A 27,926-nucleotide genomic window follows, 5' to 3' on the forward strand; every position below is an offset into this window, starting at 1 on the left:
GTGTGTGTGTGTGTGTGTGTGTGTGTGTGTGTGTGTGTGTGTGTGTGTGTGTGTGTGTGTGGTAACCCTGTATCACTGGCAAGCTCATTTCTCTCAGAAATCAAAGTTAAATGGGTCATCTATCATGAGAATATGTGACTGGGTCTCTTGTCTCTGCTCTGTGTGTGTGTGTGTGTGTGTGTGTGTGTGTGTGTGTGTGTGTGTGTGTGTGCGTGTGTTTCATGCACACATATGCAAGGTGTGTGGTGCGAGAGCAGTCTGCGTGCACCGCTGCAGCTGCTCACACGTGTGTATGCGGCGGCCACTTGTCTTTGCCTATGCTATGATTAATGGTTTACATTGGGCTGTTCAGCCATGCATGTTTCTTGGTTTATCGTTTTATGCTGTCTCCAATTAAAGCTCCATAACTTGAGTGATGGCTTCACGCCAGTGTCCATCAATAGAGGCCATCAGCAGCTCATGCATTCAGGATATGGAAGCCACACACTAACTAATATCCTTTTGTGTCAGAGCCAGTGGGCATCCTTTTTGTGTGACTGTACAAATATATACACGTGCGCATGCTGTGCACATGAAATAAAAACAGTAATTAAATTTGAAGTGATCTATTTTTCCTGATAAATTTGGTTTTACTGTTTAAAATCTTGAAAAATGAATTACCAGTGGGATGAAATAATATTATAATTGTATTTTTTTATGTAATCAATGAAAACCATCAGGTGATCAATTAATGAATCATCCTGAAATTGTTTTTTCGATAAGGACAGTCTTTTGCGCCATGTCTGCATTCATGCACGATTTTGCATCTTTGTGTCTTTTTGTGCCAAAGAAGTGCTGGGGGCTACATACATCTGGACGTGGGAGCTAGTTCATGTGTGCGCCGCACAGACACGCGTGCGCCGCACAATATCATTTCACGCAATATTATTTCTCATATAGCTGTAATGACATTAGGCCGATATGTTGATTATACTGTCGGCAAACAGCAGCCTGCTGATTGGGTTAGCATATAACCTTATATCACATCTCTCCATTCATCCCTGTGCTTTTTTTTTTTATTGCCCTCATTTTTCCAAATCACTTCCCACTTCTCCAGTTTCCAGGGCGAGGTTCCAGGCTATGCAAGCAGGTGATGAGAAGTAATATGATGACAGGAAGACACAACAACTTAAGAGAAGAAAACCCAGAACCTTAGAGCAGCCCAAGTTCTCTGAGTGCAGGACAAAGAAGCCTAGTGGTAGGATAGAAAAGCGTTGTCGACAAACATAAGAATAAATGAATATTTATTCGCGCTGACAAAACCCAGTGAGCACGCACAAATTGTGCATGTTACGGTTTCTGCTCAGCTTTTGTTGTTTTGATTTTTAACAGTTGTATGGATTGATGAAGAAGAAGAAGAAGAACAAAAAGGGAGATTTTTTTGGTGTGGGCTACTGAGATTGTTAAAGAGAATGAGATTTTATTTGCAGTTACACATGGACACTTTAGTATCTGCACACACAAAACAAGGTTTTTCATGCATTAAGGAAGTTTTAATCCCCCCCATAGAGGTTTTAGCCAAAGCTAAGATGCTAAGATCACTGCTCATTGGGATTTTATATACTCAGGGATAATAGGAATATTCATTACTGTACATAGACGAATCTTGTTTACATTTGTGGTATAAACTTCAAGCTGTGTTTGGAGTTCACTGTGTAGCAGCTACAGCTTTAATATGTGTCCATAAGCAGCAGAACGCAATGGCAAAAATCAGCAGAAAACACACTGTAGCTGTATACAATCACCTCTATTTCCCTTCTCCCTAGCTAACATGTACACACAAACATACATATGGTGTACTCTCAAACACAGACTTCATTATTATCTACAAGAAACAAACATTACACAAAATACCTCTGGCGATATTTGTGCTTTGACGAAAAGAACACTTTTGGTGCTGTTTGGTTCTTAAACACAGCTGTGTTAGCACGTCGAACTGTCAAGCTTTTACTGCAAATTACTAATGGTGGGAATCAATATCTGTACCACATGCACAGGTAATGATTTAGCCATGTATAGCATACAGCTGGACAGACAAGCAGCAAATGGAAAAAAGATAACAATAGCAATAAATTCACATCAGCCATACCTAACGCATAAGATGCTATGCTATGTCAAGGCTAAATGACACAAGGAGAAAAATGAAACTAGGTTGTGTGGAAATAAAAAAAAAAAAAGGGGGGGGGGTCTGATTTAGTATTCAGTAATGGCTGAAGGGGATTGGGGGGAGGGAGAGAAAGCAGACTTATGTATAGGGAAAAGGGGTGGATATGATGAAGCTGGAGAAAATTAATCAGTGGTATCATCTCCCGGCAAGTTTAGTTAATACTATTTCTGCCAGTTACAAAATATTCCAGCAATTAGTGATTTCCCATCGTGTGGTAGTGTAAAGGAATCAAACTTTCTGCTCTTTCTTTTCATGTATGGATTAAATATTGAATGATTAGCAATGCATTAGTCACTGGTAAGTTCAGAACCGTACTCTGGCTTGAATCTTAGTGCTTTAGTCTTCCTGTGAGGGAACTTCTGTTGTATCTGTGTAACAACCCATTAAATCAGCGTGCATATACACTGCACACACACAAGAAAAGCACATTCGCTTGTTGACCTCACATTAGATAAGCCCAGTGTCATCAGTCCAGCACTCCAATGTTTGTTTGCATTTGTGCATGAGCTTAGCCTTGAGGCAGTCTCAATGCTTGCATGTACATTATAATGTAATCTAAGTGTATAAACATATTAATGTGTGTGCAGAGCAAGAAAATCACTGTGACGAAATCATAGTGTGACATTTTGCAGGAATCTAAAACTTTATTTTGATTCTTTTTAAAAAATCTACAACACTTTTGCTCATAACTGCTTCTCTCTATCAATTTTAACAACGATAGAAGCAACGTTAAAAGTAAACCGACTAACACTTTGACTCCAGTTTATGACAATGACTAAATAATACTGTTCTTTCTGCTCCAGACCAAGGCCAAAATGGTGCATTTGAAAGACAAGCTCCGCAATCGTTTCAAGAGAATGGCGGAGGAGAAAGAGACGAGGATTAAGCAACTAACTGACGAGCTGAATGGAACGAGGCAAAAGGTAAAATGCACGCAAAGGGTACACAAGCACATACTTCAAATGCTTCTTTTATGTTTGTATACAATTTAAAGACATTTTACAGATTCTTCAATGAATGAGTCCTATTTATCTATAATGAATTGCTGCTTCGCTGTAAGAGCATTTGTGAGCGAAGGCTGCCAAGAAATGGGAAAGAGTAACTTCAAGAGAAGACATGCTTAGTGTTTTTAACACGCGGGTCATAGTCTTTTTTGGTCAAACACATAAGTACACAAATAAACATACAGTACTGAAAAGCTTTTGAGTAAATGAATTGCATTGCACTGTGAACCCTTGGCTAACATTATTGGTTGACCCCTGGGATTCTGTTAGCTAATTTAACTACGCCATCCTAGCGCTTCAATCACTTTTCCACCCACTTATTTTATACCCTTTCAATTATACAGATTACCATTGCTAGTAGAGCTTATTGAGCTGTACTTCTGATTCAAAGGAACACCGGCCCATTGAGGCACAAGCACTGACTGACGTACACACACACACACACAAGTACACACCACTTGATCTGCATATCATTATGCTTTTGATCGAATGCCAAGGTTTTCGCTGAGAAAGACGTCAGAGTCAAATGAAGCGAGCATGTACACAACACCTGTAGGATTTGTGTGTGTGTGTGTGTGCGCTCGTGTGCGTTCATGCTCATGAGAGAGGCAGCTGTGAAATCTGCACCTGTTTAATTGAATTAGCCTCGTTAATGTATTCACACAGCCTGCCAAAAAAAAGCGTGGCATTAACAAGCTCATTAGACCAATTAGTTAATTAATTGTCTGTATGGCAGAAGCTTCCCAAAGAGCTGCGTCTTCATTATCTGATAGCTGCTGCCTGTTGGATCACTGCTTGAGAGCTGATAATGCACTCTGTGTGTGCGCCCGCTTGTACGTCTCATCAAATGTCGTATATTCCTGCATATATGTGTGTATATATACTGTATGTACTGTGTGTGTGTGTGTGTGTGTGGTTATTTCAGGTAAAAAATGTGCGTGTGCGCGTGAATGTTCATGTATTCGTCTGTCTGTGTGTAGCATGCTCATAATATGGTGGCCAATATCAGTGTGCATATTGCAGTGAAAGGTTATGTGGGGGCCGTCACTCCCACAGGTAAAGACAGAGCAGTCCTCCCAGCCACTTTCTAATCTCTCTTTTATTAGAAGTTAATATCTCGCCTGCTCTTTCTCACTCCACACTCCCACCTGCTTAGAAATGGCCCCGCTCCATCTTTTTAATTCAATTATATTAGCCACCCTCTCTCTCTCTCTCTCTGTCTTTCTCTGTGCCCATAACTCTGCAACTCACATCTCTCCCTAACACACTATCTATCTCCTTCTTCCTTCTCTGTCTCTTCCCATCTTACCCCTCCTTCCTTTGTCCTCAAATGTTCCATTTCTATTTGTAATCCTAGATGGAGGATAGACTTTGGCCAATCAAGGATTTGCGCAAGCCATTCTCCCTTTCTCCTCTTCTCTGCCTTGGTGGCAGAAATGTATGATGGCGAGCAGAGGGGGAGAAAAAAAAGACGGGAGACGGGAGGAGGTGGGAGGCAGGAGTTGAGGGGAGGACCCCAGGGGCGAAACTTTGATTGCTAAAGTAATGAGACTTGATCAGATTGAGGTTTCTCTCTCAATAGGAGCTCTACTAATATGAAAGTCCAGGGCTTAAGCACTCATTTGAAATAAAATCACAAATCTGATATTCTTTCTTCCGGACTCTCAGCCAAGGTCCTATACTCCTCTGCTGGAGAATTAAGACTTCACAGAGACCACATGGGAACTTTTAATCATCTCTGATGGTGGCAGATTTGGAGATGGGGAAAAAATGACCCTAATGTATTAATTATGTAACAATATTATGGAGAAAGTCAGACCTGTAAAGACCTTGAGCTATAGGAGGGATTTTGGCAGACACTGAGATCTTTAACTAGCTGGATCAACAGGCCTGACCCGCAGTGAGTGGGAATAAGAAAATGTCAACATCCTGTTATACAGACTCATAACAAATTAGATGTGACAACATAGGCTTTTTGAATTACCTTGTTTGTAGCCCTGTGAGTAACTCAAATTTGGATGTTTTTCCAAGGTAAATGTGACTTCGTTTCCAAGAAAGGCTTGATTGCTGCTGCAAAAATAATACTCAGTCTCTACTTGTTCACAAGAGCAAAAAACACCATGATGTTGGCACTAGATAACAGGAATAAAGACTATCAGTCACTTTACATCGCTCTTCCTTTTGGCTCCTGGGCACTTTACCATGAATCCAAGCTTCTTTTGCACCCTATCACCGGTATATAAGCCTTTAAAACGTTATATTTCTCGAGTTTTAATATTGGATATTAGCGAAGACTTTGTCTAGTAACTAAGCTGACACAGAACACTGCCTTTAATTGTGTCTTGCATGTGAAATATGGCTATTGTCGTACAGTCCGGATTGCAGTCATAAGTAAGTATAGTAAAACATTTACAGAAGCTGACTTTTAATTAGATCTTATTGCTTTTACTTGGTTTAACATTGATGGCAATAATATTTAAAATGTGTAAAAATGTGCTCTTTTGCCAAATGTCCATTTTTCATTTGAAATCCCTCTTGCGCCGTAGATGGTTTAACATAAAGAACTTTTGCTCTCTGGTGTAATATGTTGAACTTGGTTGAAGCGATGAAATGAACACGTTATTGTCCTAGTTTTTGTAAAACTTATTTCCCAATAGTCACACAAAAAACTGGGGCGAATAATCCAGATAAAAGAGAGATTTTAATTCATTATTGCAATAATACTGGGTGGCCCATTGCTTATAATTGTTACCATCCATTAGCAAAGCTGTAGATAATTTAACTGCATTGATGACCACCTTTAACTCACTGTTGCGCTGTGTTGGGTGGGACATATTAATGCTAGGAAGTGTTTCTGGGAGGCTCACTTAAGGAGGCAGAGGTAGGTTGTGACTGCGCCAAGACACATGCCCCTAACCACAGTCTGCTCCTGGTGGCCGTGTTCACTTTGAGTGTGTCTTTAGCTCCATATTTTTTTTGTGGTTATATCTGCATCTTGTTATGACCTGATCTTATATCATCCAGTTTGATAGAAATAAAAATATGCAGGCGTTTCGACTAGTGCGTGCACGTGCATACAAAGGTATGGTATGGTATCTCAAAGTGTGTTTGCTGTGACTCTCTGCGGAGCTTCCTTGCTAATCTAACACAGGACCATTTAACAGAGTCCCAATGAATAGAGGCTTTGATTTAAGTGGGATCTGAACCACGGGCCCACACACACTCACATTCATGTTTGGGGTGAGGAGTTCACCCACTGTCTGCGTCCTCTGAAATTATTGGTCTTTTTGTATCAGTAATTGCTCAAGCGCAAATTCATGTGCAGTAACGCACACCGCACACACCAACAGTTACTTAGAGCGGCACTGTGGTGCAGTGATTAGCAGTTTTGCTTCTCCTGGTCGCCAGGAACATGCAAACTCTATGTGGCGTTTGCATGTTCTCCTGGTGCTTGCCAAGGTTTCTCAGATTCAGATTTTTCCCACAGTCAAAAAGACATGCCTGCTAGGTAAGTTAGCTAAATCCTAAATTGGCTGTCCATATGAATGAAATCATAAATTGCTGGTAAAGAGACAGTTCACCCCAAGTTCAAGTTGATGAAATTCCTTCGTGCTACAATAGGCTATGGATTGTAGTGTGAAGGTAAATGGTAAATGGCCTGTATTTGTATAGCGCTTTACTAGTCCCTAAGGACCCCAAAGCGCTTTACACAACCAGTCATCCACCCATTCACACACACATTCACACACTGGTGCTGGCAAGCTACATTGTAGCCACAGCCACCCTGGGGCGCACTGACAGAGGCGAGGCTGCCGGACACTGGCGCCACCGGGTCCTCTGACCAGATCCAAGGTGGATCCAAGGTGGCAGATCCAAATGCAAAAGACTCAAGGCAGAATAATAAAAGCTGATAAAAGCCCAAACCTGCTACTAGACATCCAAACGAAAACATAACCCAGAGAACTACAACAACACAAGAAAACACAAGGAAGCAGAAGAGCACATGCTGAAGGCACATCAGGGAATAGCCAAAGAAGACCAATACTAATCTGAATATTACTACTTAACAAGATGAACAGAAAAAGGCAACACAAGGGGACCAAGGCATAAACACAGAGCGAGACAGAGGGACAGCTGAAAAATATGAAATACAGAAAGAACTAAAACCATAAAGTAACGGAAAAACCTGCCATTAATCTATAACTTAAGAATTCACAACCCCAAAACTAAACACAAAGAAACACACAACGTTCTACATTAGAATCAGATTAAAGAAAAGTGAGAGAAAACACTGTGGGAACTAAGCACAAATGCTAACTAATGAGCTAAAACATAAATATACATAGAACAAAAATGAGGAAATCATAACTCAAAATGTAGGCGCTTAAGTAGAGTAAAGAAGCCCAACTAAATAATAAACCAGAAGACGCAACTCAAAAACCTGGCACAAAAAGCCAGGGATCATGACATCTCTGGCCCGTACTGCTATTTATATGGTGTAAGTTACCAATCACTGGGAATATTGGCTGTAGAAATGCCTGCCCTCTCTTGAATGTAATGAATGCAAACAGCACTTAAAAGTCGTGCTTAAAGAGCCAAAAAATACATTACAGAAATACAACTCAGCACAATCTTTCCAGAAATCCTGACCCGGTTGCTCAAACAAATATAAAATAAAAATAAAAATCCACAAAGTGTCAGCACTACTTGAAACGAACATCTTGTTTATCTTCTGTAACTGAAACCACCACATCTTGTTGGTAGTTTCGCAAACGCTACGGGAAATCTTCGATTGAGGCGAAAGGGTGCCTCTGAGCACTTTTTTATTTGCAGGTAGAAAACCTCCAAGCTGAGGAGGCTCATGCGAAGCCCCTCGCCCAGGATGTGGTTAGTTTGCGAGTCACATAGAAGTCTCTGAAGAGAACATTTGTCATAAAGGAGAAAACTAGAATGCCATCCTCAAAGACAGCCCAGCCACACGGCAGAGCACAGTGGGTAAGCGCGCTCTGTCTTTCACACACTCGCACACAGAGGAGAGGAGATCTTCTTAAACAAGGAGCAGAACTGGGCACCGTTCTCTAAATCAAATCCAGCGAGGTACATCGGGGAATTCTCCTCATTTTTTACTTCCTTCACAGTTAATCATCAGTCCTTCTTCCCCTCCTCCTCCGCCTTTCCTCTCTTGCCCTCTCTCCATATTTAATAACTCATCCCCACCATCTTAGCTCCGCAGAGGGTAGCCTCGTACATTAAAGAAGCATGTTTGTGTGAATATCACTTAGCCATTAGAAGGAACAAGATGGGGGGAGGGGTTAAATGCTGGCTTGATTTTCTTTTCTATTAATTATTTTTCTTCAGATCATTCTTTTTTTTTTTTGCTTCCTTTGTTGTCTTTTTCCTCTCTCATCTCCCTTGTCCAGCCTCTCTCTCTCTTTTGCCCCAATGAGAATCAGTGGTAATGAATGTGAACATTAAAGAGTCGTACGCATGATGAATGGAATGGCCTTTAGGTTTCTCTCACTGTCCTCTCTCTCCCTCTCTTTATTTTTATTCTCGCTCCCTCTCTGTTTCATTCTCTCTTCTTCTTTTCCTCCTCCCCCTCTCACCCCTCTAGGTATATCAGAGTGGCGCGTGGCAGTGATGTGTTTTAGGCTTAAATTAACCTATTTACTGTGTCCTTGGCCAAACCAAGTCATTTGTCTGCTCCTTAGTGTTTTAGCATGGTGGGTGCCTGTCAGCCAGCTAAATGAAATACATTCGACATAAAAGCAGCGGGCCCTTAGATGCCGACTTTATGCCCTTACTTTTCTAACACTAACTTAATTTCCTTATTACCTTTTTGACATCACTGGTGTATTCAGAAGGCACCAGCAGCTTAAATGCGATAAGTGTAACACTGTATTTTCATTTCATCATGTTACTGATGTTCTGGGGCCGAGTTTGAAAATTTGCGGTGTCAAAGGTTTAAGTAAGTGTCTGAAAATAAACAGGTTGCTTTCTGTTGCCGGCGTGATTTTGTATGTTACAAAGAAAAGGGGCCGTGGCCCAGCTAAACATCATGTGATGCTTTTTTTTTTTTCTTTTAATGAAAAGCTTTTTGATGCATCTGATGTAGAGGAGATACAAAAGGATCACAACACAGTGAGAGCTCTGCCTCCAGGTTTTAGAAGCACTGCTCCGGTTAGCGTCCTACAACTTTATGACGAGTAGTCAAGCAGTTTTATTGGTCCCGAGTCAAAGCGGTAATTGTAGGGGTCCCTAGCCTGGCACAAAGCCTTTATGATGTTCCCTTTCACTTGTACGGAGAAAAAACAGAAGCAAACGTCTCTAAATTTTACTTTCATCTCCCACCTCTCTTATTTGTATTTTCTTGCAATGGGTCGCTCATTCTTCTCCTTGCGTTTTGGTCCACCACAGCTTTCTTTTTGTCTGTCGGTGGGCTTAAAGGTCCTAACCTCAAACAGTACTTTCAGATCATCATCCTTGCCTTTCTTCGTGTCTCTGCTAACCTTGCAGTTACGAATAAGTGAAGGTATGTTAAGTGATATCACGAATGCCCTGAATCAGACCACCACCAACCTGAATGCAGACAGACAGCAGATCTTAGGCCAGCTGCACCATGCGAGCAAAGAGGTTGGACGTCTACAGCTGGAATTAGCTCTCGAGCGTCGCACCAGTGAAAAGAAGGTAATCAGCTTCGTCTCCAAGGTCTTAATTCAAATATTAAAATGTGAATTCTTGTAAAATCTTTGCTTTGTTTGACTTTGTCGTTTTACAATTAAACCGAAGCGTGTGCGTGTTTTTCCCCCTCAAATTGTTGACAATTGGTACGTTAAAGGCGAGTTTTCCACCTCACCATTAAAGCAAGAGTTTCTACAGAAAGCGGGCACGTTGGAAGAAAAATGGTTAATCTAGAGATACGAAATTTCTACTGGATGGGAGATTAAATATAATATTCACTTTAATGTAATGCATTGTCTTTCCCCACAATGGGACTGATAAGATGGGTCGCGTAGGTGAGGGATTCATTTAAATATGAAATTTTCAAATGTAATATTCACTGTGACAGGCATTGTCTATTTCTACAATAGTGCTGATAATAAGGTTTTAGATAATGGGTAATAGGATGTTCTGATATTTAGAGCCTTATTAAAAACACATACTTTTGATGAAGACAGACTTGGCAAAAATTTTGATTGTTCCGCTAAAATGGGATTTCAGCTTCACTACTGCTGGGATTGTGGCGAAGCTGGGAAATCACGTGGTCACGTGCTACATTGCTTCTAAGACCTGTTTTTTTTGTCCTGCTCTGCCCTTTATGCGATACACCAAAAGCATATGTTAGTGCTTAGTGGTTTGTGTTTAACCTTCAATTAACCAGGTTGCAAAGATACCTTTCCCAAAGCCGTTGGGAAATTTCAAGGGCTCGGAATTGTAAAAAAACAGAACACAGCACATGAGGTTCGGTCCTTGTCACTGGGATGCCTCTTCACTGACAATACGCTTTTTCAACGTATTTTTTAGGGTGAAGGTTAAGTTCAGAATTTTGCTGGCTATCCGTGAGTCTATTGTTACAGTAGTCAGCCATTTATTAGAGTGCCCATTTAAAAATGCTCCTCTGTAGCTCATGTTATATGGGAGTTTGGGTAAATTTAAGAAATTTAATTAGGGGGTGCACAGGAGTTCATTTTCACAATGAAAGCAGCTGCACTGAAGTTCAGCTCCTTAAAAACAAGTCACCGAAGCTAAGCTGTCACATACAGGAGAGTTTTAAATAATTTCTAAAACGGTTTTGTGCTCATGTGTTTTGTCGCGCACATACATTTCATGCAGTTACCTGTGCACGTGCAACTGTGTGCACATGTATACGTGTGGGTGTGTTTAAGTCTTTTATGTTTGTGCTGGTTAAGTCAAAGGATGGACCACAGCTCTCAGGGATCTGGTTTCTGCTTCACATCTGGCCTTGCTTTATGCACAAAAACTGGTTTTCTCTGATGTATTACAAGCCCTCTCTCGCACACCCACACAAGGGCGCACACACTTGCAGCTTTGCATTCCCTCATGCACACTTCATTCCGTCGTTGTGTGGACGGTGGCTGCAGTAGGTGTGCGGGAACGCGAGCGAGCGCCCCTGCTCCCTCTCAAATCTAAATGAAACGGAGAACTTTGCATTAAGTGTTTTTTTTTTTCTTTTCGCTGCGGCTCTAAATGTCCAAACATTAGCACAGCTGAACAAATACTGTCAACACTCTCTCCTTCATCTTAAATGTACTCTGCTGATTCACTCTCTCTTGCACTCGCTCGCCCTCTCACTTACAGTTGCACTTCTTTCCTCCGAATAAAAAGAGAACGCAGTCTGCTCTCGCTGCAGAGAACAAGTACTCTAGTCACTTTAAAATCGTAATTATCCGAAATTCTTGGGAAGTCAGCGTGGACACAGCGTTTATATTAGATTTATATAAGAAACCACTGAAACATCTGTTTAAATCTTTTTTCCTCTCCCTGCGGTATCATTTTTTTTCTGTTAAAACAACATTTCACCAAACACTGATACTGATGTTTGCAGGACAGCTACGGTTTGCTGTTGACATTTTTTTACTGTATTTTTTAATTTTTTTGTGACTAACACGACATACATGACACAGGAAATTTGTCAAATAAAAGCAGATGTGTGCCCTTTTTTATGTAAATGTCCAGTCTTAAATTTAGAGCCTTATTAAAAACACACCCTTTTGATGAAGCCAGGCTTGTCAGGAATCGGACGGGCACAACTTCCTCCTTAATCCCTTTAATTTCCTACCTTTTTAATCCCGAATCCTTTTTTTCTAACTAACTCGCACATCATCATCAACATCATGTGAACAGCCACATGTTGTTGCGACTGAGACATGAGGTTGAAGTCTTGTCTCTCCCTCCCCCTCCCCACCCACCATCACCACCACCTTGTGTCAATAATAAAATCATTAACATCACAAGCGGCTTTTTTTGTAGAAATGATCTACTTCACCTTTCCAGGACCAAAAGACACACACGCACACAAACTCCTCTTTAAAGATCACAGATCACAAATGTGCACAGGAAGCAGAACGGGGGATTTCTTGACTTGAGGATTCACGTTCAATTTTGCTGGACAGTAAAAGCCACAAAATCTCGCCATAGAGCTATATGTGAGGCACGACCTTTCAGACCCTTTACTGTAAATCTTAAAATATCTCACTCTATGCGCGCGGAGACTAAAGAACAGTAAATGAAGCTGTGTTTCAAAACAGATGTGTGCACTATAATCCTATTTATTTTTAATCTGCTGCTAACTCTCCTGCCTAGTGTGTCCTCAACTTCCTCACTTGGACTTTAGTTTAAAATGCAAGGACGCACAAGTTGTGTATGAAGCACTTTTGGAAAACTAATTCAGATGCCCTCCTATTTAAAGTGGAAAAAGAGGTGAAAGCAAACACAAAAGAACGGAGTAGGAGCAGTACAGTGGAAGGTAAGCGGCGTTGACTAAAGTTGTTCGAGCCTTCAAGGTTGGACAGGGACAGACGTGGGTCCTGGTCACAGCGCTTTACAACTGTCAGAAAAGCTTACAGATTTTTTTCTCCCTCTCTCTCGCCTTGCTTTCTCTCTTGATCTCACTTATTGCTCATTTCTTTTCTTGCCTTGCCACATCTCTGTTTCATCCCCACCACCCTCTTCACTACCCCACCCACCCCCAACTGTTCAAATATTATTTCTCCCCCTCCTGTCGTTGTCCCCCCCCCCACCTGCGCACCTCTTTTTTTCCTCCCTCTCTTTATCTTGTCATTGCCTGTCAGTGGGGATTCTATCTACGCCGAGTGTTGTGTGCGTGCGTTATGTGTGAACACATTGAGACTGGGATGCACTTAAGAGCTCATTGATTTAAAAATACCTTCGATATTGGAGGTCCCCTCCTGCAGATTCGTTCAGGAGCTTATCACACACACATAGACATCCAGGTAGAGATATGCATAAACCAAAGCTCCACTCCAAAGTTTCTCCTTAAACTTTGTGATTGACCTAGTTAGCGTGTCGTTTTGACAAGTTGTCTGTTTTGACACGACGTCCTCCGGTGTTTATCAACATCCATTCTGCCTATCACACGCTCACATTGGGAATTCATGCACGCGCACGCACTCAAAGATAAATCAAGCTATGGTTTAACAATTGGCAGGAAGAGAGTGTGCAGTGTTTGCTATGGGTAAGTGGAATGACTTGTATTTGTAAGATGAATAAAAGCTTTGGTCAGTTTTTTTTTTCTTCTTCTGTGTGCACATGTTTTTTTTATCTGATGTCTGTGGAATGCAAAACACCACCGGTATCACTCCGGTACCAGGGTACTACCTATTTGTATGAGTCGAAGTGTTTACATGAATGCTCCTGTGTGATTTAACTGGTGCGTGGATAGCGGTGTGTATACACAGGGCTTTTTTTCTTCCTTCTTCTTCTTCACTTGCCATAGCTCAGGTTTAGTGCGTCTGGTGAGCCTGGCCACCGACAGCCAGAGGTGAGAGGCCAAAGAGCCAAGTTAACTCCATCAATCCCCCTGGACAGTTACAAACAAGCCCTCAACTCTGGTCAAAACGATCCCTAGATCATGGATGACAGACAGCAGGTGGGGAGGGAAAGAGAAACGGAGAGCGAGCATTTGACTCAATTCCAAAAGAAAGGCTCTTACAAATTGGAAGTGAAAACTTGTCTGCTTCAACTATAACAAATAAGCTGTTAAAATTAGATCGAGACATAGCATTTCTTCTTTCTTATTGTTATTGTCAGCATTGTCAGTGATATTGTGGTAAAATCACTCACAACACAGGATTAGATATCAAGTAATACAATCTTGCCTTCATGTCAATTTAAAAAAGGTTAATTAATTTAGAGCATCCTATTCCTCTCGGTCTTCAACTCCCAAATACTGGCTGCTGATTTTGCTTTTTTGTTTTGGAGATGATCAGATTCACGTTTCAGTCGTAGAAAGGTTAAAAGAACAACTTAACATCTTTAAAATGTTAATAAGCCATCGCAAAAATATCCCAGAGTTAAAAAGAAACTTTTTTGGCTCGACACCCAAACCTGGCCGTTCTCACCAACCTCAATGAGAAAAAGACCGTGGCGAGGTAGGAAGTCGGTGAACACGTACAGAAGAGAAATGAGAACAAAAAATGTCCAAAACATTTCCCCGAGGCAAACTTGTAAGGAATCACACCCACATGAAAGCGCACACAGACATGCAGACGCACACGCTCACGCACTCATTTGGCATCGAGCAGAAGTGGGTAATTAGGGAAGGTCACCAAGGAAACAGACAAACACAAGCTACTGTGAGACGTAGCGTATACTCAAGAGAAGCATCAACAATCGTTTCCCTGTATGCAGTGTCATTCACCCATCACCGCCACCATTACCTGAAACACACAAATATGAAAACAACAACTCGAATATTTTATCTCGAGTTCAGTAAACGGTGACAGAGTCGCCAGCGAATGTTCTTAACACGACGTTCCCTTGTCCGAATCTTATGAGATCGGCTGTGGCTTTGCGATTTAAAAAACAAAAGCAACAAAAAAATGGGTGTTTGATGTGTGATTAAATGCTTTCATCTTACAGATACAGAAGAGGGAGGTTAAGATTTGTACACTGATGAAGGAGCTCACAGAAAGTAAGGGACAACACTCAGAGTGTCAAAAAGAGGTAAAAAAAAACACATCAGTTTCATTTTTCATGATTATTGTCAACCACACTGAAATTTGATAATGGAATCACTTTTTAAAGCATCCTGTTTTTAATTGTTTGTTGGATAATGTTGAGTGGGTTTATAATTAATATTGTTTCCTTATATGTTTATCTTTGGACATTTAAAGCTTTTTCCCCTGGTGCGGATGCTAATTTATGTGCAAATGTAACAGTTGCTTCGAAAAGACAGGTCTTTGGAGAAGCTCCGTGAGGAGAGGGATGAGCTGAGAGTCCTGATGGAGGACCGAAGCAAAGAGTGCGCCCACCTCGACCGGAGCAAAGCCAAACTGGAGGCTGACTTGGCTCTGAGCCACAAACTCCACACCTCACACCTTGAGGTCCATCTCTCTCTGTCTGTTTAATTAAAGGAACTGGAGAGGCTAAAATGCCAGGACGTGCAACTTATTTAAATGCACGTTTTTATTAATTTTGTTAATTTTCTCTGTTTTCAGGTTCGAAGTAGAGATGAGTTAATTCTGCAGCTCAGAGCCGAAATGAAGACAGCTGAACAGAAGCATCGAGGAACACAGAAGCAGGTGCGGTGGCTCGTCTGCGTTCACTTTTCAGGTTGTGTCATGCAGTTTTTAGAGATTAAAAAATACAATTTGGAGAAATGGAAACTCCATGTTTTTCCCTTTAAAGCTGCATATTTGGCCGTTTTTAAGCAGTATTTTAGGAAAAAGGCGCTTTCTTTTTTATATTATGCTTTGGTTTTTGGGTTTGAAATTTGTCTTAGGGCTTTCAATTCTCTCCTACAATTTTTTTTATTTTTCTTTCATATGCCGAGGCTAGGTTCAGTGATCACCCCTATTTTTTCAACACTTCCTTGCTTTACACCCACAGAGTTGCACACATCTACTCAAGGGAAGTGCCCAAACCAGCAGCAGTCTTCTACTGTTGGCTACCGAGCAGCTCCATCAGAGCAATGGGAGGTGTAGCACCTTGCTCAAAGGCTCTGCGAAAGTTGGAGCTAAGGAAAAGGGAATCGTTACTCATTCATGCTGTGCCTACATTTTCCCAGCTGGTCCTGAGACTAAACTGGGAAACTCTCTGACTCAAACCTGACACTCACTTTTTGGTTACTGCCACCCCCTCACTGTCTCTTCTGTCTGTCTGGGTGTGCATAGTATCCCAGCGTAAAGCTTTCCTCGTCTCCATCCTTTTCAATTTTCATCTTTTTTTCTCTTTCTTTTGGCTCAGGTGACAGCCCTGGAGGAAGAGGTAAGACACTTAAACTGCACGATTAGAGCGCACAAGGAAGAGGCCTGTCAGTTAAGCGAAAAGGTCAGCGATATCGAGCACCTTAGAGAGCAGAAGGAGAAAGAACAACAGCAGCTACAAGAGCAGCTCCGTATTAAGCAGCAACAGGTAAAGAGAAACTCTCTCCTCTCCTCTTCACCTTTGCTCACTTCTTGTGAAATCTATGGATCAGTTGAACTCTGACCGGGAAGTCGTGAAACAGGCTCACAAAACTGAAGCGTAACCCGGAGGGGGGACCGGCTCCGTGCTTCACAGCCGACTGAAGCAGAACAACTCTGAGCTCGGCCAAATGCACAGCAGGCTGAAAGACCGAGAGCCGGAGGTCACAAAGCTCAAGGACGGTTTAAGTCGGAGGTCCATAACGGCGCAGAAGTCGACTCTTTTGTGTGCTCACTTGTCTGTCGGCTGAGACATAATCCAACAGAAAAGCCATCTACTGCGATAATCCAATGAGGAACATAAAAGGAAAAATCGGATGCACTTGTGCGTTTGAGTGCGAGCGCTCTAAATCACGGTAGACAATCAAGTAGTCAGAGTTTTCTGCCAGGAACGGCAAAACGACTCGCTTGCGGCAGACAAGCTTTATTTTGTAGTCATCTTACATATATTCCAATCTACATCATCTGAATTACTAAACAAGACACGATGACTCTACTGTTTGTGAAACTCTCACATCTAATTGGAACTAAGCATGAATACAGACATGGAAATGAAGACCAAGAATAAAGTTATTATCAATTTAGGGTCAACTTGGGTAGTCATGTGACGGCAGTGAATACTCAAACATCAGGCCAAATGAGGCTTGTCAGGTCATGAGGGTCAGATGTGTTTTCCATCATGTTTAATGAGGGTTGTTTGTTTCCCCAAAGCACACGCTCCTGATTATGGTCACAAGAAAGCCATAGTGTCCCCATTAAGTCTTGTTATGAGGCCTTTCATCCAGTAACAGAAAGAAATGCAAAGTCCACCATTAGTGTTTGGCCTGTAGGATAGTGAATTCATTAAAGGAGAGAAATACAGTGACACAAGTAGAGCAAGTAATAAATACAGCTTTGATATGTAAAGCCGACGTACGACGTCTCACTTTATAGCGTGTGGTTCTTCTCCGTGTGATTATTTTTAAAACTGTTACCTCAGACAACCTCGTCAAACATTCACCATTCACCACCATCACGCTCAGATAAAACAGAGGCTGCATGGGCTGAGTCAATGCTTTTAAGCAGTCCACGCACGCGGCCGTACACCTACACAGGTTGTTCAGTCTTTCCACTCTAAAACAGAGAGTAAGAGTCGATGACTCCTCTCCTCTGGTTTGTCTCTTTCTTCCTTTTGCATGAGCAAGTTCTCTCTCGTGCCACCTTCAATCCAGTGTTAGTCCTGCGGGCCCAGTTAATCCCTGGTTAAACCGAGCTGCAGTGAACCGCTGAAATCTAACTAGTTGGCTGTCATTAGTCGTAAAACCCTCGTGTTCTGATCCAGATTACAGCGGGATTAATGTGGATGAACTCAAGCTGAGTGTTAGAGCGGGTTTAACTTTCTCAACCTCTCCCCTTGAAAGGTGAGCTACGGTAGGATTCCTAGTGTAACGGCAGGATTAAGCCCGGTTTCACTTCCTGAGTTCCCCTTTCATTATGACAGAGGTTACTGTAGAGCAGTGCAGTAAATTACACCATGTTAAACAAACTAGCATGGGTCTGTTCAAGTAGCTTTTTAAGGCACGTTTAGTCACGAAGCATTGAGTAATGGCTTTGGTTTCACTGTTTGAATTTTAGCATAATGATAATGATGATGATGGTTGCTGCTGTAATAGTTTATGTAATATAAAAGTTTACGTTTTGCAAGATTATTTATTGCTTCCTACTTTTTTTTCCACACATTCACACGTGCCACTGTGTCTTTTTAAATTTGACTGCTTTCATCGTCTTTATTGAAAAACAAAGGTCAACATCAGCATCTGTACTCTGTTTGATTTTGCTCTCAGGCTGATACAGTTGAAAAGAAGCTGAATAAGGACAAGGAGGAGGTGGAACTTCTTAATCAGCAGCTGAAAGAATCCAAGGATGAGCTCAAAGAGGCCAATTTGCACACCCAGGAGCAGAAAGAAACGGCTGCGATTTTTAAGCAGAAATACACGGCAGCAATAGAGAAGGCGCGCAGGGTGCAAGAGCATGTGGAACGTCTGGAGGAGGAACTACAATATTCACAGGAAAAGGTTAATAATGGCCGATATAGCCTTTAAATACGTACATACGTTTTGTCTAATATGTCTTTAATTTTGATTCTGACTACCTGTTTTAATGGCAGCTAAGAGAGTCGCAGTTAGCAGCTTCTTCGCTGAAGGAAGAGCTAGCTGAGCTGGAGCGCCGGTATCAGGAAAAGGTTGGCCAGTGGGAGAATTCACAGGAGGCTCTTGACCAACTAACAGATGAACTTCAGGCCAGTCACAACCTGCTAAGAGAGAGTGAAGAAAAACTGGAGCACTTCAAAAACCTGATGAGATCCCTTCAGGAGCAGATGGACACACTCAATCAGCAGGTTTGGGAAAACATTTACGTAATGCAGACACAGCAATAACAAAAGGATAAATCCAGACACAAACACACGTACAAATACATGAACATAGTTAATCCTTTATATCTATGTGGACAACCTGATTTGCTTGCGTAACAAATAGTATTAACCTTTCTTGCAAAAGAGTTGTTTTCCTTCCACTTAATGAAACATCTGAAAACAGTGTGATTCATTGTATACACTAATTCTGTGTAATCATGTCACGTAACAAATGAGGTTGACTGTGAGATCAGTGGAAAACTCGGTCATAAACCAGTTCAGCTTTTCATTTCAAACTAAGAAACTAATGCTGTTGCACACTTTACTGTCTCACTATGTATTTTTTCATGGATGCACCCACCTCCTTAAAAACTAGGTTCTGAATACATGCCTTGTTTTTTTGGGGTTAACTCCGATGGGTGTCTCTCTATTTTCGCAAGTGCACCCAGGTGCTTGCCAGCTCCAATCATGCTGTACAAGTGCATGCATGGATATATTGCTCTGTGTGCTTGTGTCATTGTACGCACGCATGTATATGTGTGTGTGTACTAGTGCGCATTTGTGCATCTGTGCACTGGCGTGTGTCACTTAATCTTTTCTTCTTCTTTTTTTTCCCCCTTTCTGTTTTATATTTACTACGTCAGGCAACAAATGAATCATCTTTATTACGGAGAAATTTAATTTGGATGAACTTAACTGCTGCCGCCAAGGTCAGACGGGCAGAATGTCATTTTAATCCAATCAACTTTAATCTGTTGGTTATAAAAGAGTTAGGCTGTTGAAGAATGGCTGTATCTCAGGCCCTTTATTACACTGGCTAATGACTTTGATTGTAAGGCGCCTATCAAGAGGTTAGGAGTTCTTATGGAGCTTCACGTCCTGCTAATGCGCTACCTCATGTCACTGTTGGGCTTAGCTAACCCTAAAATCACCATTGCCTTTATTCCCTGTTTACGAAGAAATACAGTGTGGAAAACATGAAACAGTTTTAAATGAAAGAAAACATGACTATAAAAGCAGTTTAGAAGTTATAGCGTTTCACATTTGAGGGATAAATGGGGAAGAAAACGTGAGTGTAGTATCTTAATTCTATCTCTACTGGTCAATTTATATTCGACTAGAGAATATTTCACTATAACATAAAGATGGACAGTTGAAGATAAGTAAGATTTCTTCCTTTTCCTATAAAGATGTCTACTTTTGAATTACTTACATAATTTGCCTGTATAAAGGACAGCAGCTAATAGGGTAAGATTGAGGGTAGTGATACATTAAGCAATTTATGAAAAAAAAGCGAGAGCATTACTCCTGGCGATGCTCTCGGGAGTAAAAAACAAAGTGTAACACTTTCACTGTTTTCCAAAGAGACATACATTTGTAATTAAGAGAACAATGCAGATGTTCATGAGCGCGATTGCTCATAGTACTTCCAATGAGCTAGAGTCACGTGCTAAGTTCGAACTTGTTGTTTTACAGTTTGTATAATGTGCTTGAAACACCAAGGTCATGTTTCTCTGTGCAAATCAATACACAAATGAGTGTAACACAAAATAATGTGCTTCCTTAATGGCCCATCAATGCCACTGCCATTTATTAGTAAACCAAAATAAGTGTAATCTGTTGAAATGCAATTCATTCAATTCATTCGCCCTTTTGTGTCTTGACTTGGTGGTTTGTTTCTATTTAAGTTTCTGTTTAGGTGTGTTTTGGGTTATAGAACCGATTAAAATAAGATTTAAACAAGCGGGATGTTCTTAAAAAAATATGTTTTTTCTAACTATCTATATCACTTACTCTCCCTTTCTCTCGTTACTTATAGAAACTTGCTGTGGAGTGCGACCTGCAGCTCTATCGTCGGAGCCATTCTCATTCTGATGAGGAGTATTTGAGTCTAGGAAGACTCAGACAGCAGCTGCAGAAGGTAATATCCTGCATGGCACTGCTGGGATTACGCATTCTGTGTATTATCATCACAATGAAACATTAAAATATATCTGCCACAGTTTCAATACTTACAGTTATGTTCAGTGATAACAGCTGAGAGATAAGATTTGTTGACATTCCAGTATTCAGAAGTAACGATGATAAATGTAAATGTAGGCTTATATTTAAAGTTTGTTTTATATTTACATGGACAAACAGTTTTTGCTACATTCCAGCACTCATTTTTTCTTTGTGTGTGTGTGTTTCAGCGCTGTGCGGCACAGGTTGAACACCTTGCGGTGTGTGAAAACACTATTCTTCAGATGAAGTCAGAGCTAGAGAGACAGTAATAACAGAGTCTATAAAACTCTCATTCTCCTCTGCTGCTCGGTTTCTGTCCTTGTCTCTCCTTTCATGCCCTTCTCATCAGTCTCCACCCCCAACTCGCTCTCATTTTCGCAACAGTCTGCTTACTAAATGGCACACAGTAGATATATTATGTTACTTGGCAAATGTAAAAATCTATTGAAATCTTTTTTTTTTAATTTCAGTAATCATTAATATGCTATCTGGTCTACATATTATTACGCTGTGTTAACTTGGGCAGCACATTTTTTACAGACCGGTTTGCTCAGGCAATTATTCTTTGCTCTCCTTACCTTAGAGTCCAGGAAAAGCTGGGTCTGAAACCAAGTCTCGCTGCTTCCCAGCAAACTCACCGGAGCAATCAAAAACAGCTGGAACAGGAAGTGATTCGTTCAAAACAGGAAGTGGCATCCTTAGAGCGTGAACTGGCGAACGCCCAAAAGGTATTAAAATAATGCATATCTGCTGACCTGTCCTCTAATTTAGTGAGAGCTATATTAATTTGACCTTTGTCCCGTCTGCTTTTAAATTCAGACGCATCTGCCATTGTCCTTAAATGTTCGCGATGCAGTCATTTCAATCTAAGGACATGTTTGAGTTCCCAAAGAGGAGTACTTCAACCACCTCCACGGGCACCACACACCCACCACTCATGTGATTGTCCTGCGATTGTCTGGCAGAAACAAATTGCCTCGCCATTAATTAAAGCACCAAACGGTGCCAAGGCTGGTGAAATTGACTCCAATTAAGAGCTCAATGGGACACTAAATATTCAAATTACTCAAAGTGGTGACTGTAGCCTGGCAGAACGCCAGCATTCCTGGCAGTCTTGGACACATCATTTGTATGTGTGTGAGTGTGTGAGTGTCTATGTTTGCGCGCGTTTGTGTGTACGCTTGCTTAGCCGTGTATGGGTAGGTGGAAACGGTAATATTTGATTTCGCACGTTAATTTGTGTTTGTCACATATTAGCAAAACACGTGTTACTCTTACCAAAATCATGTGCTCGCACACTTACAATTACTCCCACAAACACACACAGCGGCAGGTTCTCTTGCTGTCAGGTCTTGCCCATTCATTCACACAACTTCCCTGTGGAATACCACATAATGAGTCCGTGTCATGTAGGTACACATATCTTGAAGTATACATCTACATTCATCACATGCATAATGCATGTACACATTATTAACTTTTATCATTATGCATATATACATAATTATACAAGAGTCTAATCCTTTACATGAGTGATCAGTCATACATACAAGGGCTGAGTTCAGAGCCATTAACACTAAAAACATTTTTTTTAAGGAAATTGTATTTGACTGTATTTTTTGGGTTGCTAAATGTGTGTGTTTTTTACAGAAACACAGAATTTATATTGGTTCATAATGTTTTTCTGTTTTATTATTATTATTATTATTATATCCACCATCATTTCCACCACCTTCTGTCTTTTCCAGCTTTAGATTAAATGGAAATATATATATCTTTTATCTTCGGTTTTTATTCAGGACCATACAATATGATGCGATACCATTTTGGAAATTCTTTAAATGTAAGCAGCAAGCAAAGCAAATAATAAGTGATTTCTGATGATATATTTAGAGATCTATTGATGGCAACTGTTACATGGCAACAGCACATTATAAACACAACTGTGCAACATATTTAAACCGAACAGACGCTGGATGTTTCTTTGGCCCGTACGCTGCAGGTACAGGTGACACTCCTCAGGCAGTCAGATGAGGAACTGAAGGAGGCCAGACAAGAGTCTGCAAGAAAGAGCCGAGAGGTGGATGTGGAGAGAAGAAAGGCCCAGATGCTTCAGGAGGCGTTACACAAGGAGCAGCAGAAGCTGCAGAGTGCTATCAGAGAGAATGAGACCCTGAGCACTCTCATCGGAAAGCTGAGGAAAGAGCTGGAGGAGCTGCGCAGCAGTCACCAAGTTACAGGTAGCAATCAGTCCATAAACTGATAAGCTGCCGTTGGTCCTGATCCATGTATGCAGTTAGTCATAAAGTAATAATTTTCCGTCAACCGTATATTCATGTTGATAACATATACATATTTCAGTTAGGACTAATATATTTATAAGAAGAACGCTATTAATATTCAGTATTATGTCACTGTTCAGGGACTTCTCTGCTGTTCGGCGCGCATTCGTGGATGTCTGTAGTCGGAGAGAGCAAGAGCCAGACCCCAACATAAAACAGAGTAGGGTTCAATGACAGTGTTATTGCACGCATTATATGAATCTGTCAGCACAGCATGAAAAGGAAGAGTAGGGATAAAGGTGGGTTGCAATGTGGCATGTAGATGAGAAGAAGCCGTAGGTTCCTAAAGACACTTACACAGTGTGGCCTTTATGAGATTTGCCAGCTAGATGCATTAGTTGAGCCTCCAGCTGTGGGCAAGCATGGAGATCAATTGATCTGACAGGAATATGGCTATGCTTGACTTTGTGGCCTGCCTGAACTAACACTATACTCAGTATCATGTGAAAATTAACCTGTATTTCACCAGTGCTTGATTCAGCATCCACATTTTTTTAACAAGCAAGTCAACATGACCAAAAGCAAAGATTTTATGTCAGTTCACTGCTTGATCCATTCATCACCCTGCCTTTATTATTAGCACTCTATGAACATTTCCCCGCTGCTAAGGTTTTGGACATTATTGGCGATCAGAAGCCCATCACATACCAGAGGAGCTACAGTACGCAGCCTGTCCTGTCTTTTGTTGCAGAACCACCCGCACTGCTGTTAGCTCAATCAGTTAGCTCAAATTAGCCAGCAGTGTGGTGATTTTGTAGCTAGCTGTCTGCACACCATGTTAACTCAGACACACACACACACGCTGTAGGTAGAGGTTTGATTTAATGGTGCACTGCTTTAGCTGTATGGTAATGATCTGGTTTCTGTGTGTGTCTGTACATGTGTGCGTGTGGCCAATGGTGGCCTTTGTAGTAGTGCGTCAGTGTAGGAATGGTGATGGCTGGGTCTCTCTGGGCACAGAAATGTCTCATTAAGAATTAACGTACACATCGACGGTCACGCCAGGCAAACACCTCACATGCGCACGCTTGCAGCCATTTCTTCCAACTCCCACTGCTTTAATTAGCACATACACACTGGCTCTCCAAGGTACAAACACACATACACACACACAATCACCTATTGTCCGCAGAGAGATGAATCTGAGGTCTCTCTCTGTGGCAGACAGTGGCTGGCTTGCTCACTGAACACTGCTCATTAACAAGATAGAGACAGAAGGACAACGCTGTGTAGCCTGGCCTTTGTCTGTGATCAAAACGCATTCCCTCAACTCTACTCTACACACAAAACCACATATTATTCAGCTTTTACCTTCAGCAAATACAATCCAGCAATGCAGAGCCTATTGTAATGACTTAAGAAGAATAAAGATGCATTATTATAACAAAGGGGGCATTGTTTACCTGGATATAGCAGTGGTCTGAATAAACTGGGTGAGGAGTCAGCTTGAGAAATTACTGTCATGAACAAAGGGCCTTTTTATTAACATGAAGCCCTCGTCGAGGTTCTTTCTGTATTATGAAAACATTTCATTGAGTGGTGATGATTTTGTTTGTTGCTTAATAACAGCAGACCTCATCTAAGATGGACTGGACTGTGAACGTGAACAGGTTTGAATGATAAGAAAAATATGGACGGGCAGAAACAGGTATACAATTATGAGTTAACAAGAAAATGTATGCTAGAGGTGACTCTAACCAGAATAATTTAATCAGGAATGCATATTTAAGATGCTTTAAATTACTCTACATAACTTATTAGCCTTTTATAACCCAGTCGTCTGTAAATTGTTATGTAAAATTACAAAATTACTCATCTGGTAAATTAAAAATCAATGAATTATCAACACAGTAGCTGCCAGTATCAGGTTTTCAGAAGTAATAATCATATCAGTCCAAAGTCATTTTTGATGTTGCTATTTAGACAGTTAACGAGATAAACTGCCATTTTTGGTGTTTTTAACAAAGCATTTTTACCTCTAATGCTGTTGATATGCTTTCTACAGTTTAAGATATAAATGTAGTTTGGGAGTAATGGATATTATATAAAGGTCTCTGTGGCCAGACAGAAGGAAAGAAGCAGGAAAAGAGAACGAGTTGGAAACCAGGGAAGTGTCACATGGATTAGATTGAAGTGTCTGAAGGCAGCTGGATTCAATCAGACTGTGTCAGGATAGGATGAAGAGACTGGAAAGAAAGGAGTGATTAAAAAGGATAGAAAAAAGTCCTTAAACTTGGCGTATGGGTGCTTGTGTCAAATTTACTGTCATTCTGTCACTTATGGCTCTCGGAATAGGCTGGGGCGTGTGTGATACATGCGGAAAATTGCACTATTTCGAACATACAGTGCACACGAGCCATTACAGAAAATGCACATAAAGGTGTACCGAAGGGACGATTGTATTCGTAATCTGTTTTCCAGGAAAATCAGATGTGGCGTACTCTTAAGTAGGTGTTTTCATAGCATCTGCTCGTGAAACACGGACGGGGATGGATCTTTAAAATATTCAAGCCCGACTAGTAGAGTCATCTTACATCTTAAATAAGATGTGTTGTAAGGTTGGTTATAATGCAAAATAAATGTGATGCCGTGTGACAACAAATGAAATAACGGCATAAACAAAAACACTATATCCTTATTTCCACACTTCCACCAAAACAGAAATGTGATATTACCACCCCTCTGTGCTGCTGATGTGCATCTGCCTAAAGATGATGAAATCATTATTGCACGTTTGTGCGTGCACTCGTTTGTACGTGTGAATGTGTGTGCGTGCATGTGTGTGTGTGTGTGTGTGCGCTGCTGCTATCCAGTCTGGATCCCCGGACACACACGTGCACAGGCCTCTCTCCTCCAATTCACCTCTATTACTAGCTATAATCCCATTTCACACTCTATCGATCCCCAAAACTGTTGTTCACCGGAACCAGCAGCAAACACTGGCATTTCTCCCCATCATTTCACCACTATTGTTCTTTATTACACAAAGAAGCATACCCCCCCCCTTACCCCCCCCTCCCTCTTTGTCTCAGAGCAAACTCAGCCCCGCTGAAATATGAATTATAAATGTATGGCTAATAAAAGAGAAGGGGGGGGGGGGGGCGAAAAGGAGAGAGAGTTAGAGATAGAGAGAAGTGGTTGGTAGAAACATCAGAGAAAATGACTCCTTTACAAGAGTCTATTGATCAGTTTCTATCAAAGGGGGATGTCAGACATGAGATTACCTGGCAGTTTGAGCATTAGGTGCCGTGTGTTATAGCCCCGGGCCCTTGTACCGCTGCCAGAGGATTGTAAATAAAGCGAAGAGGAGAGAGCAAGAGGGGAGTGTGTTGGGGTGTACGCGTGTGTGTTTGTGTGTGTTAGTCTTTGTCTTTGTGAGTGTTCACTGTTGTGTGCATACAAGGTGTGTTTTTTTTTTTTTTGGTCTTCTTGTGGTGTATTTGTGTGCATGACAGTGTGCGGCTGTGTGTCTGCACCTTTTGGCTTATACCCAAAAGCAGTGTTGCAAGCCCATGAAACTTCAGAAAGAGAGAGAAAGAGTCTTGGGAGGCTTTGGGACATCTCTCGGGAGCACCTTAGCCGGCTCCGAATCCCCCAACAAAGCCAAAGGAAGCTCCCATGAAGCCTTATGAAGCTTTTATGAGGGCCAGGCAGGGCCGGGCCTAGCCCCAACCACTGATTCAGGGTTAGCAAGGTTTTCATCCTTCTCATGTTAAAGGTTAGCGGTGAGAGCAGGGTAATCTGACCGCAGATCTGTGATTATAGGCTGATGCTGCATGATGGGCTTTGAAGCTCCTACGAAGGCACTGAGAAGGAGAGATCGGGAGAGAGTTACATTGTGGCCTAATGTCACACCGTAAGTTGTGAAGACAAGAATCAAAGAGCTAAGAAAGAGAAGGACTGAAGATCTTAAATTGTGAACTACGGACACAGCTCATGAAGCCACTCAAAACAGTTTGCTAAGGGCCTCAGACCTCAGGATATGGATCGCAGTTCTGCTTTTACTAAGATAAAGAGAGAAGTGTCAAAATCCACACCCCCTCTGCAGATCCTCATTTTATGCGGAAAAAAATAGTCAGTATTTGGTCATCAAGCTAAATATATACCACATTTAAGTAAGGACTTGTATGTGTTTGCACCAGCTTCCTTTGTGCCCATTTTTTCCCCTCGTATTTCTACAAATTTGTTTTTCACTTAATTTTCAGTGTGTATTTCAGTTTTGTGCGCATCTTTATTTATGCGAGCTCGGGCACAAATAAGAGAGTTTGTGTAAACGGTCAGCGCATGCAGTTAATTGCTCTCTCTGTGGCTTCCCCTGGTGGAAGGTGTCACTGAGGTCACCTGAAAAGCGAATGTCTTGAATACGAATTTGATCCCCATCTCAAGTTTTCACATCTCCACTTTATTGATTATTGAGATTCATAGCAAAACTTTCACCTTGAGGTTCGGTAAAATAGCCAAGGCAGGGCACATGCATGCACATAGATACACAAATAAAAGCGCATCGTTAAATATTTAGCAATTCCAGTTGCAGCTTCAATTTTCCTAGGGCTTTAGTTTAAACAGTTTTGATGCAACAAAACCATAAATTAGTCATAGTTTTATTAAATGTGGATTTTCTTTTCTGTATTGTTTCCTTTATGGTATTGGTTTTGGCTTCCTCCTCTTCAGTCTTTCCCACCACTTCTATCCTAGCATTCTGTGTGGCCTTAAAAAGCTTACAGAAATACACATTTCCTATATTTCTATTTCACACACCCAAATACACACTCAGAAAGTCAAGGTCCGCTCCGTAAATATTCAACAAACACC

The 27,926-nt window shown here is 41.3% G+C and overlaps 1 protein-coding gene across 1 annotated transcript in view; it reads left to right on the forward strand.

Annotated features, from left to right (window-relative positions):
* Positions 1 to 27,926, forward strand: part of LOC102201371 (myosin heavy chain, non-muscle-like) — a 62,009-nt gene that overhangs the window by 7,723 nt on the left and 26,360 nt on the right. Inside the window, exons 2-12 of the mRNA XM_013915174.1 lie at positions 3,010 to 3,129; positions 14,833 to 14,916; positions 15,132 to 15,296; positions 15,411 to 15,494; positions 16,159 to 16,326; positions 18,200 to 18,430; positions 18,523 to 18,753; positions 20,588 to 20,689; positions 20,961 to 21,037; positions 21,356 to 21,500; positions 22,775 to 23,012. Of these exons, the coding sequence (XP_013770628.1) occupies positions 3,010 to 3,129; positions 14,833 to 14,916; positions 15,132 to 15,296; positions 15,411 to 15,494; positions 16,159 to 16,326; positions 18,200 to 18,430; positions 18,523 to 18,753; positions 20,588 to 20,689; positions 20,961 to 21,037; positions 21,356 to 21,500; positions 22,775 to 23,012 (1,645 nt within the window). The remainder of the gene's footprint in view (positions 1 to 3,009; positions 3,130 to 14,832; positions 14,917 to 15,131; positions 15,297 to 15,410; positions 15,495 to 16,158; positions 16,327 to 18,199; positions 18,431 to 18,522; positions 18,754 to 20,587; positions 20,690 to 20,960; positions 21,038 to 21,355; positions 21,501 to 22,774; positions 23,013 to 27,926) is intronic.

The sequence above is a fragment of the Pundamilia nyererei genome, unplaced genomic scaffold (genome assembly GCF_000239375.1).
Source record: "Pundamilia nyererei isolate P.nyererei 1_Seehausen unplaced genomic scaffold, PunNye1.0 scaffold00007, whole genome shotgun sequence".
Lineage (NCBI taxonomy): Eukaryota > Metazoa > Chordata > Actinopteri > Cichliformes > Cichlidae > Pundamilia > Pundamilia nyererei.